Source organism: Balaenoptera borealis, assembly GCF_965194805.1.
Source record: "Balaenoptera borealis genome assembly, chromosome: 18".
Lineage (NCBI taxonomy): Eukaryota > Metazoa > Chordata > Mammalia > Artiodactyla > Balaenopteridae > Balaenoptera > Balaenoptera borealis.
Window position 1 is genome coordinate 24,851,877 of NC_138877.1, and position 13,330 is coordinate 24,865,206.

Sequence of the window (13,330 nt, forward strand, 5' to 3'; positions counted from 1 at the left end):
AACTATTAGGCTAACTTTAGCTTGCAAGTAGGTTCAGATCACATCCCAGACCTGACATCTCTATGTGCTGAAAATATGAATTCCGTGTAGTTACTTTTACTGAGGAAGCAATTTAATACATTTTGCAAGTATACTTACCAATTGGTTCCCATCTCTACTTCCATCACTGGTTTTTGCCCTCATAAAGATGGTGAGTCTCTCCGATATTATATTTCATATATATTCTTTGTATCTTTAGAGTGAATCTTTCTTCTTTTTTTAATAGATGAACTTATTTTTATTTATTTATTTATTTTTTGGGGGAGATTGCGATTGACACATATACACTATTTTTAATTTATTTAATTTATTTATTTTTGGCTGTGTTGGGTCTTTGTTGCTGTGCGGGCTTTCTCTAGTTGCGGTGAGAAGGGGCTACTCTTCGTTGCAGTGCACAGGCTTCTCTTTGCGGTGGCTTGTCTTGTTGTGGAGCATGGGCTATAGGCGCTGGGGCTTCACTAGTTTTGGCACGCGGGCTCAGTAGTTGTGGCTCTCGGGCTCTAGAACGCAGGCTCAGTAGTTGTGGCACACGGGTTTAGTGGCTCCGCGGCATGTGGGATCTTCCTGGACCAGGGCTCGAACCCGTGTCCCCTGCACTGGGAGGCAGATTCTTAACCACTGCACCACCAGGGAAGCCCTCTTGCTTCTTTTTTCATAGCTTTTATCATTTACGTGTATATGTGTTTTAAGTGAAGAAGCACAACATCTTTCAGGTCTATCCTGTATGATTGTGCCAGTTGGTAACTATACAGACTTGCCTGGCTAAGGTAGTAATTTGAAGCTGAAATACATACCAAATCATTTGCCTTAGTGTGGGGTTACCTCCATCTGGCAGAAGGGGCACTTTTTTCTAATTTGCATAAATTTACCACCTCTCACTAAGCCGTGGGCCTATGTGAGGATCCTGGGATGGCTATGTGTGTGTGTGTGTGTGTGTGTGTGTGTGTGTGTGTGTGTGTGTTAGTGTAACAAAGGCCCTCTGGGCATCTATTCCGCCCTCCAACAGAAGCTGTGAGTTATAGAACTAACCAGCTTCACATCAGTCTCTTGGGTGTGTAGACTATGTCTGGGGCTCTGCAGGCTTTGAGACCAAAGAGAGTTCATTAGTCCTTCCACACCAGAGATGTGGAATGCAGGATCAGGGCTGGTGTGACGGGCTTAGGGGACAAGGATGATTTACTCAGTCTGATCTTGGTATTTTTTTTCTTAGGAATATGGTCTGTTTATAAAAGAAGTTTTGCAAACCTGAATGCCTCATAAGGTTTGATTCACGTTGGTTAAAAACAGTAAGCTTCAGAGTCCTATGTTGAAGACCATATTAAAAAAGCAATATAGAAAAACATACCTAGAATCTAAATCTCTATCCAGTGTCTTTGATTAAGCAGAAATTTTCCTTTGTTTCAATTTCACCCAAGGATAAGATTTTCTTGAACTATGAAAACCTCAAACCAATTTTTTGTAGGACAGTAGACTTTATGTGTCTACTATTCTGCTTGAAATTATCTGTTTGTCACTTAATCTCTTTCTGAATTTTTGCTCTTGAGTACATTTCTTTTTTACTCAAACCAGTGTTGTTCCTAATTAGAAATTTAAATTACATCTGCTGCAGTTTGTACACACCAGGATATATTTATGTAATACTTTTAGCCAGCCAAGATATTTTTCATGACTCCAACATACCATTTTTTTCATAGAGTGCTTATTGATGAGACCTTATAAAAATGCGCAAGAATGTGCACAGAGAGGCAGTTGCGTAGCTCAGGAGAGACCTCACAAGGAAGAGATTTCTTAAATATATATATTTAAGAAATATATGGTACAGAAAAACACTTCTCCCTCTGTCTTAACGCTGTTCTTTATACGTTCTCCCTTAGTATATCTCATGGATGTGTGCTGTTGGAAAGTGAAAATAATCTTACAAATGGAGATATTTCATTAAATTTCAATGAGGTAATTAAGGAAACTCATTTTCAAAGATATACATTTATTTCAGTGGCTTGAATGTTGCTTCATCAGGAAATGACCAGAATACTAAACACAGGTAGGTTGGGCTTGTCTCCATCGGTAGCTTTGAGAGTCAGGCTGTTGAAAGGGATGACATGGAGGTTAAAACAGCAGAGGCCCTTGCTGTGGGTGGAAACTAATTGGCTGAAAACATGAATAAGTTATACTTGTTATTCATGTCAAGGAAAAGCTAAGAGACAAGGGATGAATATTTCTATCTACCCAGGCATTATGCTCTGCCACAGGATATTAAAAAATAAAAAGCCGATATTTAGACTTAAGCTCCTCTTCCTATAGGAAGGAAGAGGAATAGAGGCTCCATTACTTGGCAATGCTTTCTTCTGAATATTATATTTCAGATTTGACATTTTCAGCCAATAAGATATTGCTAAGAAGGTTGCTAAGGAATTCTCTAACATAAAACATTTATTACTGGGACCACTGTCCTTGAGCCTGGGGTTATGTTTGAATGTTTTCGATTAAAAGCCTCTGATTTCAAGGCTAGAAAATTCTCCCCCTTTTTTCATGGCCCTGTATTGTCTGGGTACTTGTCGGCTACACATGTTGGCCATAGATTGACCACAGTCCTATTCCTAAGGCTAAAGATTCTAGTGTGATATTGTCACACTTAAACCTAATCAGATTAGATACTGTAGAATAAAATCTTTTACAAACTGTTTTTTCTTTTCAAACCTTTCCTGATATTTTCATAAGAGAGATTCATGGAACTTGGAAAATTCTCTATGAAGCTTCTCTTAGCAAAGTGCTAGCACAGAAACCCTTTTTGCCACTTGAGATCCTATCCTTTAAGCCTCAACTTGCTATTCTTCTCTGAAAATTTCTACTCCTCTGGGGTCTCACTGACTCCCCTCCACCTTGCATCTCTGACTACTTCCATCATTCCACTTTGAGGCTTGTTTGAATATCCTTGTGGTCTGCTCTGGTGGTTTCATGAATTGTTCCTAATTAAAGTGTAAGCTCTGTTAAAGGGGTTGGTGTCTGTTTTTTTGGTATCTCCCCTCATTCCTCATAAGCCCCTAACGTAACAAGTCCATAATGGGTGCTTGGCTAAGTAGATTTACTTTGTTTGGAAGTCTATCAAGAGGCCGAAGTTAAGGACAGTCATATTTTATGTTTTCTACGTTGAGCTGAATACTTAGCTCCAGACACCCACCTGGTCTAAGTCAAAAGTGCTTGGTTTGAGTCTCAGCACTATTGCTTAATTAACCTCATGATCTTCGGCATATGATTTAACGTCTGTGTCTTTATCAATGATTTATTAATCCCTCAATTCCCTTTTAGTCCAAATGTTTGAAGACAGCTTGATTGATGTACAGCACTGGTTCTCAAAGTGTGGTCCCCAGATCAAGAATATCATCATCATCTGGGAACTGTTAAAAATGCAAGTTATAGGTGCCCCCCGTCCCATACCTACTGAATCAGAAACTCAACATTTTACAAGCCGTCCAAGTGATTCTGATGCATGCTAAAGTTTAAGAACAACTGATTTGCAGTGTAGTCAAATCCCTGGTATGGTGAGAAGCTCCATACCACAATGTTAACGGACATTGATGATTCTGCAGTAATTTCATGGTTGGCATTTAAATCCGGTATCTCGTTTCATCTTTAAGGCTCTGAAGAATGGCTCACTATTGCATCATACTCAAGTTTGCAGGTACTACCCACAGAACTGCAGCTCCTAAGCTTCTATAAAGTGTGGACAATTGAGGAGTGAAAGATCTTTCTGAGGGTGAACAAAGAATATGCAATGGACAGGGGATTAATTTCCAGCGGCTGCCTCCTAATTTTGTATTCATCCCATTGTACGCATGCTAGGCTACACATGCAACGTCTGCTGGTATACGTTAGGTAATTGGGCATCCAGCAGCCCTGTTTGCATGCAAAGGTGGTTGCACACCTCCCATGTACAACTCTAAAATTAAAGCCCAGTTTGAAGCTGGCTGAAGGCTTACTGCTAGGAAAATGAGATAAGGAAGAAATGGCTTCTGTTAATCAGCACTTTTGGCCTTTACTGTTCAATCTTTGCTAATTTGTCCTTTGAAATTGTACGTTCTGTGTTGGACAAAGACTTCTAAGAGTATCTGGGATTTTTAAAAAAAGACTTACATTTATAAGCTGATTGTATTTATCCATAACATTTCCCCTCACACTGTACCTACATGTACGCCGCAGTCTTGTTGTGCTATATTTTTGCTCTATGAAGTATTCATACTTCTGTGGGACTACATGTATCATCACAAAGAAGAGCCACCCCAGCACAGACTCACGGACTGGGTCTCTGGCATCATTTCATTTCAATTCAGCCCACATTCATCAAGCAGTTACTTTGTGCCAGGGGCTGGGCATATATGGATCCCTCAAGCACAGTTTCTACCCTCAAAAGCTCACAATATTGTAACAACTTCTTGTACCTTAGTGGTGAATATTTTTGCTTAAATGAAGTCTTCCCTGGTCCCCGCTCCCCCATCCCCCCAGAGAATTGAAGTGACTCCTTACTTCTCTGAACTCCTGATTATGCTCGACCTGTGTCCCCAGGAGAATGAGGGGCCCAGCAGACCCCTGCCTAGAAGTCAAAGCCCCAAAACACAAGACTGTGGCCATCTGGCCACTCAGATGGGTCATCAGGAGGTGGCTGCATTGCAAATGGCTCCTACGCCCAGTTTGTGGGAGCAAAAAATGTGTGAGTGTTTCCTGTACTCCTGTTGTGGGTGACATGGAAGAGAATGCCAGTCATCTCAAAGGGATGTGCCCGTGAGCGCCACCTGGAGGCACAGTGGATCCCTACAAAGACAGTTTACCAAGAGCTGACCCTGAAGAAGTCACTTGTCATTCTTCATCAACTGCTTTATATTTCCATATGTGGCCGTGTGCACTTGTTTTACTTTACCAGCTAGATTGTAAGCTCCTGGAGAACACACCTGGGTCTTAAGAGGAATATTATCTTTCCTAGTACCTATGTGATGGTGATGATCATAAATACAGTATATTATCAGGAAGAATGTATGGTGCTTTATATGCATTAATAATTTCTCATGATAATCGATTTTTTTCTCTTCATTCTAGCACAGGTGCATATACCTTGATAGTACCAAATGAAAAACGAAGAAATGAGATGCAACAGAGTATGTATATTATTTACCATTCAAAATACTTCTCATTTTCTTTCTTTTTGTTTTTAAACTACAATTTTTGTTACTTTATTCATAATTTTTTTAAAAATTGATTTTTGGCTGCATTGGGTCTTCATTGCTGCACGCGGGCTCTCTCTAGTTGCGGTGAGTGGGGGTTACGCTTTGTTGCGGTGCGTGGGCTTCTCACTGCGGTGGCTTCTCTTGTCATGGAGCACGGGCTCTAGGCACGCGGCTTCAGTAGTTGTGGCTCGCGGGCTCTAGAGCGCGGGCTCAGTAGTTGTGGCTCACGGGCTTAACTGCTTCCCGGCATTTGGGATCTTCCCAGACCAGGGCTCGAATCTGTGTCCCCTGCATTGGCAGGTGGATTCTTAACCACTGCGCAACCAGGGAAGCCCAAATTTGGCAGTTTTAATTATACCTTTTAAAATTATTCTATTGTTAGTGCTTCTAAATTTGTTTCTCTGTGTTAATAGCAGAACTCATTGCATGGTTATAAATCTGAGGTTTCTGTTGGGCTTAAACAATTTCACGCCTATTGTCAATAGACCTATCAAGTTCCTGTAAAATTGGGCTCACTGCAGATATCCTTACAGGACTTGGAACACTTTTGAAAGAGACAAGTGATATATGAAATAGATTATAAAATCTGTCTCTTTGCAGATCTGTCCCATTCCTTCTTTTTTATAAATTTTTATTTATTTATTTTTATTTTTGGCTGCATTGGGTCTTCATTGCTGTGCGCGGGCTTTCTCTAGTTGCGGTGAGCAGGGGCTACTCTTCGTTGCGGTTCCCGGGCTTCTCATTGCCGTGGCTTCTCTTGTTGCAGAGCATGGGCTCTAGGCATGTGGGCTTCAGTAGTTGTGGCACACGGGCTCAGTAGTTGTGGCTCGCGGTCTCTAGAGCGCAGGCTCACTGGTTGTGGCGCACAGGCTGAGTTGCTCCGTGGCATGTGGGATCTTCCCGGACCAGGGCTCGAACCCATGTCCCCTGCACTGACAGGCGGATTCTTAACCACTGCACCACCAGGGAAGTCCCTGTCCCATTCCTTCTTAATGGAATTTTTTTTTTTAGTCTCTTCTTTTTTTTTTTTTTAATTATTTATTTATTTATTCATTTATCTATGGCTGTATTGGGCCTTCGCCTCTGTGCGAGGGCTCTCCCCAGCTGCAGCAAGCGGGGGCCACTCCTCATCGCAGCGCGCGGGCCTCTCACTATCGCGGCCTCTCCCGCTGCGGAGCACAGGCTCCAGACGCGCAGGCTCAGTAGTTGTGGCTCACGGGCCCAGTTGCTCCGCGGCATGCGGGATCCTCCCAGACCAGGGCCCGAACCCGTGTCCCCTGCACTAGCAGGCAGACTCCCAACCACTGCGCCACCAGGGAAGCCCTTCTTTTTCGTCTCTATGTTCCCATAATTTTGTAACTATCAGCAGTTTTTATTCGTGACTTCACTACCCTCAGCTGTTTTTATTCGTGACTTCACTTTCCTTCTTTAGATTATAAGCTCTTTGAGGGCAGGGGCTACATCTTACTTGTTTTTGTGCTCCGTGTACCTAGTGGGCATATAACATGCTTAACTGAAGTTGTACAGTAAAATAAATGCTGCCCTTTAAAGTTACAGTATTATACCTTAGAGTTGGAAGGAGAACTAAAGTTCATTTAATTCACAAACAAGTTCTGAGGCTTGTTCAAGTCAACTGTGGGGCTAGCACTGAGATTCTGTGCTCTCCTATCTTGATCTTAATAGGAAATTTAATTTTGCAATGACCAATGGACATAAGGGCATAGCAGGAAAGCAGCTTTATAAAGGTCTCCACTGGACAGGTAGGCCCCTGGGTGGTACATCTGAGTCTGTGCAGAATATGACAATCACACCTATGCTAACACGGTGACTGTGGGCACTGCCTGCAGGTGACCAACGGAATCCCAAAGATTCTGGCATTTTACAAGTTTTTGATTTAAATAGTTAACAGGAATTTAAGCCTCAGTGCGGTCTGGATTTTTGAGATGTTGCAGAAAGTTTTTTTCCCTCTAATAATTAAAAAATATTATATATGGACGTTTGAAATAATCACTTCTAATGAGATTCAGGCATACGTTGGAAGAACAGAACTAGTGTCTCTGGCGCCCCCTGCTGCCATTCAGTGTATATTTGGGGAATGAGCACTGCTCTACAGGCAGGAGGCTCAGCCTAGCGGTTCCAAGTGCCAGGAATCAGAGAGGCCTCGTTCCTCATGGTTACATTAAGCTTGGGGAATATTTAAAGTGAATACGGGCATTAGAATTTTATGGGGATTTATGTTTACTCTGTGTGAAAAGTTCTTATTGACACATGAATGTTTTGTACACACTCTCTATAGGAAACTTTTAACATTAAATGATATAGGGTTTGAAAAATGCCAGAGTGGGATGAAAAACTAAACTTCTTTATTTAGTAGGAGTTCAGGTTGTTTTCAATTTTTAAAAAAATTTTATTTAATTTATTTATTTTTGGCTACGTTGGGTCTTTGTTGCTGCGCGCAGCCATTCTTTAGTTGCGGTGAGCGGGGCCTACGAGCAGGGGCTACTCTTCGTTGTGGTGCGCGGGCTTCTCATTGCAGTGGCTTCTCTCGTTGCGGAGCATGCGCTCTAGGCGCAAGGGCTCTAGGTGTGCGGGCTTCAGTAGTTGTGGCACGTGGGCTCAGTAGTTGTGGTGCACGGGCTTAGTTGCTCCGCGGCACGTGGGATCTTCCTGGACCAGGGCTCGAACCCACGTCCCCTGCATTGGCAGGCGGATTCTTAACCCCTGCGCCACCAGGGAAGCCCCTGTTTTCAAACTTGAACCTTCTGTGCAGACTCTTGGAGAGAAAGTGCCTTAGGGTGACCCCAAGGGGTTAGGACTGGGTGGGTGGTGTCTTCCTTTCCTGGATATCTCGTCCACTCATGCTTGCATGTAGTTAATTGTCCATCTGATGGTGGTTTGTGATGCTTTCAAGGGAGCAGTTCCCTTTTCATGCTCTAATAATTGATGATTTGATATTTCTCACCTGGCTTAGTGGCTGCAAAAGAGCTGAAGGACCTGGAGAGGTGGAAGGAGCAACAAAGGACGAAGCCCATTAACCTGGCACCCATGCAGCTAGGTAAGCCAGCAAGCCAGTTGCTTGAATGCGGAAGGACAGGGCCACCCAAGGATCCTGTTAGCATCTTGCCCACATCTGTCTTTCAATGTACGTTATAGGTCATTGGACCATCGTGCTGCTTGAAATGGAATGCATTTAATGTCAAAACATGCACTTAAAGTCAAAAGTATGCAGGTATACTGTTGTTTCTGATTTTCTGCAAGTAGCAAATGGATGATGCCACAGTTATGTGGGAATAAAAGGATGGCTTAATTGCCAAATAATTTAGAGCCTCTTAGTTGATCAGCTCTGAAGAAATCTTACTTGGGCGCTGCATATGCCCTGTCATAGCTTTTACTCCCATCCTGATTAGTGCTATCATAAGCATATTAATCATGGCAGTTAACTGGTTATGGGAAAAAGAATGAATGGAGAGTCAATTCCAACACTAAGATGTGAGTGGGCTGGGGACACAGGGTGGGTATAAAGAGAACATCGCCTGTGTTTTCATTCGCAAATAGAGACTTTTGGGCCTCTGGAGCACGTGGCAGTGTGATGAATTGTCTGTGCTGCCTTTGCCTGGTGTTTGAATCATTCAACAGGGAAGCCCTCTAATGGGAATCATTCACATCTTCTCTTTTCTCTTCCAGAAGCAGCTGAGAGCTTAAAGGGCTGGACACACAGTTCCCACAGATTTAGTTCACACAAATGTGTTACGAGTCAGAGGCCACTTACTCTCACAGTGGTTTTATCTATTTATTTATTTTTTTGGCTGCACCGTGTGGCATGCGGGATCTTAGTTTCCCTACCAGGGATCGAACCCACGCCCCCTGCAGTGGAAGTGCAGAGTCTTAACCACTGGCCTGCCAGGGAAGTCCCTCATAGTAGTTGTCAAGAAGTATTTTTTCCAAGATGTGGGTAAAAATAACCTAATTTGGTAATCACTTAATGGGTGCAAGTAATAGTATTATCATCATCATCCCACTGTATTTCATGAAAGGGGTTAATCTCGTGTCACCATTTTGCTGAATAAGCTGCATTTGAGGGGTGCAACCTGGAGACAGCTTTGTCCTTCCTAACTGGCCCCCTCACACCAGCTATGTGGGTCTACTTTTTCTTATGTTCTTTGGATGAAATTAGATCTTTTTGGTATTTCTCAAATAATAAAGTTGTCCAGCTAATTCTAGGCATAAAAACAGTGTCATTTCAGTAATTAAGTTTAGTCCTAAATACTGGTCAAAACTCTGTTACTGACAGAGATTAAAGCTTCTTCCCTGCTCCAGCCCAGGTCTATTTTGGATAGAAAGTTGGCAAAGGAAATGGGGTGTGGCTGAATTTTTCACTATTGACTCAACTGTTCCCAGATTCTGACCCCTCATGGGTCAAAGGGAGAAGGAGAGGTTAGGGTCTATAGTGCACCGATCCCAGTTTCTTCAAGTTTTGGTGTGTGTTTACTGTGCTTCTCACCCCTGGGGTTCTTGGAGTTCTTCAGAGTCCCTCCTTGCCTGCCAGCCATCTCTCACCTGGATTTCCTTGATAAATATGATACTTCTTCCTGCTGGCAGTGCTTGGCTTCGCCACTGGCTCTTGGTAGCTGGACTATCTTTGTAGAGCTCCATTGTACCTCTGGGTGGCCCACATGGGCAAGGCCCTTTTTTATTTTTTTGGCCATGCCGTGCGGCATACAGGATCTTAGCTCCCCAACCAGGGATCGAACCCGTGCCCCCTGCAGTGGAAGTGCAGAGTCTTAACCACTGGACTGCCAGGGAAATCCCGGGCAAGTCCCTTTAAGATGACTTTAGATTGGCATTCTCTTTCATGACAACCAGATTGGGAGTGCAGGAAACACTTGTGTATCCTTCCCACAAACTCTGGGAATACAGGCCATTTGCCCTTCAGCCATCTCTTCTTTATGACCAGTCTGAGTAGCCACATGAGAGCAGCCATGTGCCTTTTGGCTCTGACCTTCCTCAGCATGGGTCCACTAGGTCCCTCAGTCTCTTGGGGACACAGATTGAGCCCTTCAAGTGATTTTCATTAAACCTCTCTTACTCACATTGATGTGAAGATTCCTCCTTCCCCAAACACATACACAGAGAAGATGAAATTCACAAAGACATCTTCTCTCTGATGTCTACCTTCCTTTGACCTAGCTAACCTCTTTTATAGACTGAAGGTAGTTGCCAATTAAGGTTCCCCAAACTGGTTTTCAGTTACTCCCTTGCAGATCCTGCCTAGGGAGCCAAACACTTGCCTTGGGGATTTGGAGTTGTCGGTGCCTACTGTCTTGGGGCCTTAAGCAAAAAAAGAGCAGGAGTTCTGCTATATGGCGTACCTAGGAATGGTCAAGGGGGAAGAGGGTAGCGAGTAGAAAAGAATTCTAGAATGTTTTAAACTTTGAGATGAGTTTTAAAGAACACCTGCAAATGCTTATACATCTTTCTGCATTTTTATTTTTTAATTTAATTTTTTAATTTTTTGGCCACGCCATGCGGCATGTGGGATCTTAGTTCCCTGACGAGGGATTGAATCCACGCCCCCTGCAATGGAAGCATGGGGTCTTAACCACTGGACTGCCAGGAACGTCCAACTTTCTCCATTTTTAAATTCTCAACTCCTCTTCTATTCCTCTACCCCGTAAAATATTGGAATGGTTCTAGGAGATACTGAAAGTGGCTGTAACATTAGATAAAAGCCTCAATAGCCCTCACTGTTTCTTTCCTTAGGGTCAAGACCAAACAGGTATTATAGAGCTTTTGGGACTCAGAAGTCTCTGTGGTGTCTTTATCTGTTCAATTATAACAACTATGATGAATGCAAATTGTTTTACTGCATCTTCTGTGCAAGTGAATCTTTCAGAGAACTGACACTTTTAGTGACCAAATCACCGGAGAATTATTTCAAAGGAATCTTTAAAATATGCACGCCAAGCTTGCATGAACACTGAGAAATCCCTAAACAGTAATTCTTAGATGATTGTCAAACTGCAAGGATTTCTGGCCCCCAGTTATTATAGGTTTAAGAGAGAGCAGACGAATGACCTAACATCCATATTTTTCTCTTGAATACCTAAAGAAAAGAACAATAAATAGTATGGATTGACAATCAATTTTAATTAGAATATTCCCATTGTACTTTTAAAAACTGGGTTATAAAGACTGTATACTCGTCTCATGGCAAGACCTCTGAGGCTTTCCTGAGCTTTTGCTACTTGAATACAGGGCAATAGAGTCAGAAGAAGAAAAACATTGGAAGCATCACTGATCATCATCTTTATTAGGTTAAGGAATGGTCATACTCTAGCAGAAAGAGTGTTCTGGAATTTCCAGAGCACTATTTCTTATTATTTAGCATGGACCTTCAGGTGTGATTTCAGTCTAAAGAAAAATTTGAATACCTACATGATTGAAAAACCTTAGTAGCATTGTCCTCTTCTTGGGGGAATATGGCCTTATCTTTCTGTCCAGCTCTTTCTCTTTTATGCAATTACTGTTGTTTAATGTCTTATTTAAAAAACTGGTTATGTTACCGAACCAAATTTGGGCCTGCTCAATGCGCAGTAAAGCCAAGCTACTGACACTGGGTTGTGGTGAAGGGAAGTGCAGTTCAGTAAGGCATCATCAGCCAAGGAGCTGGGGACAGCTAGTGCTCAAAAAACCTGAACTCCCCGACGGTTCTCAGGAAAGCATTTTTAAAGGCCAGGTGAGGGAGGGGAGTGATCAGCTTGTGCACAATTCTGATTGGTTGATGGTGAGGTAACAGGGCTGGCTGTGTCACAGGGGTTAACGTTATCAATCCTTAGGCTCCAGGAGGCTTGGGGGCTGTGTGCTCATGGTCATCACGTGCTTGCATCTTCCATTTGGTGGGGGTTTTAGCATCTGTAAAACAACTCAGGAAATGTGCATCAGATAGTATTCTGTAGGTACTTCAGGGAGGAGCTAAAGCAGAGGATACAGGGGAGGGGTCTGTCCCGGGAAGAACCCATAGGGTCTTGCTCAGTTACAGTTCCCCCTTTTCTTTAATATTCCTTAATCTTGAGGAGAACAGGTATTGGACAAGAAAGGGAGTAACGTTTTGGATAGAGAGGTCAATCATAAACTCGGCAGAGGAACTTGGTTTTAGGGGGACTTGGTTTCAGTTATGTCCTTATTTCCAGGGGTATGAAAATGTTGAAGAAACTCATGGTGTAGACTTATCATGTATTTAATTAGTCTCTGATGGCTGACAATTCAGCTTAACATTCATGTTTCACCTTCATGACTTTTTTGTTTACTTAGGTGGAAACCAGTCAGAGGTTGAAGTCAGGCAGAGACAACAACTTCAACTGATACAATCTAAATACCAGAAAAAGGTCAGAATCCATCTCTTTTAGCTTAAATTTGGCAGGAAATTAGAGTACCAGCACTTTCAAAGTAACCATGAAATAACACAGTAACTTTACCAAAAGCATAAAACCTTCGAACAAACTGCAAAAGAAAGTCTCAAAAATCAAAGAAATCAGGATGTGAGAAGTGAAGGGATAAATACTGCAAATTCTCACCCAAGCTGTCTATCAGTCAGTGAGACCTTTGGTAAAGGGGTTTTTTCCCCCCTAGTTTAAGTCTCTACTATGTTTTGAATATTCGAGTTCCAAGAACATGGATTTGTTTACTCCATTCCAGTCCTGAAAGTACTAAAAAAATTTTTAAGACTCCAGCAATTTTTTTTTTTTTTAAAGTGAACTCTGAGTTTTATAATCAGGAAAAATTACCTGCCCTTTCTTCTCTCCAACCTGGTGGAGGTGGGTTGGGGACAGAGGAGACAGAAAGACAGAGACCAAGGAAGAAACACAAAGAAATTTCATGGGCAGCAGATGTGGCCTGACCATCCTCTGTGATCTAAGTAGCTCGAAGAACCAACCTATAATCATGGCACGCTATAGCACAAAAAATACTGTAATTTGCCTTTCATCATAATTTTTTTTTAACATCTTTATTGGAGTATAACTGCTTTAAAATGGTGTGTTACTTTCTGCTTTATAACAAAGTGAATCAGTTATACA

At 42.4% G+C, this 13,330-nt stretch overlaps 1 protein-coding gene across 4 annotated transcripts in view; it reads left to right on the forward strand.

Annotated features, from left to right (window-relative positions):
- Nucleotides 1-13,330, forward strand: part of EPSTI1 (epithelial stromal interaction 1) — a 105,845-nt gene that overhangs the window by 10,570 nt on the left and 81,945 nt on the right. For 3 of the 4 annotated variants that reach the window (XM_082365663.1, XM_082365664.1, XM_082365665.1), the window contains exons 2-4: nt 5,128-5,186; nt 8,227-8,310; nt 12,567-12,640. In XM_082365663.1, coding sequence (XP_082221789.1) covers nt 5,128-5,186; nt 8,227-8,310; nt 12,567-12,640 — 217 coding nt within the window. Of the gene's footprint in view, nt 1-1,913; nt 1,990-5,127; nt 5,187-8,226; nt 8,311-12,566; nt 12,641-13,330 lie in introns of all 4 variants that reach the window. The other variant, XM_082365666.1, reaches the window with a different exon arrangement.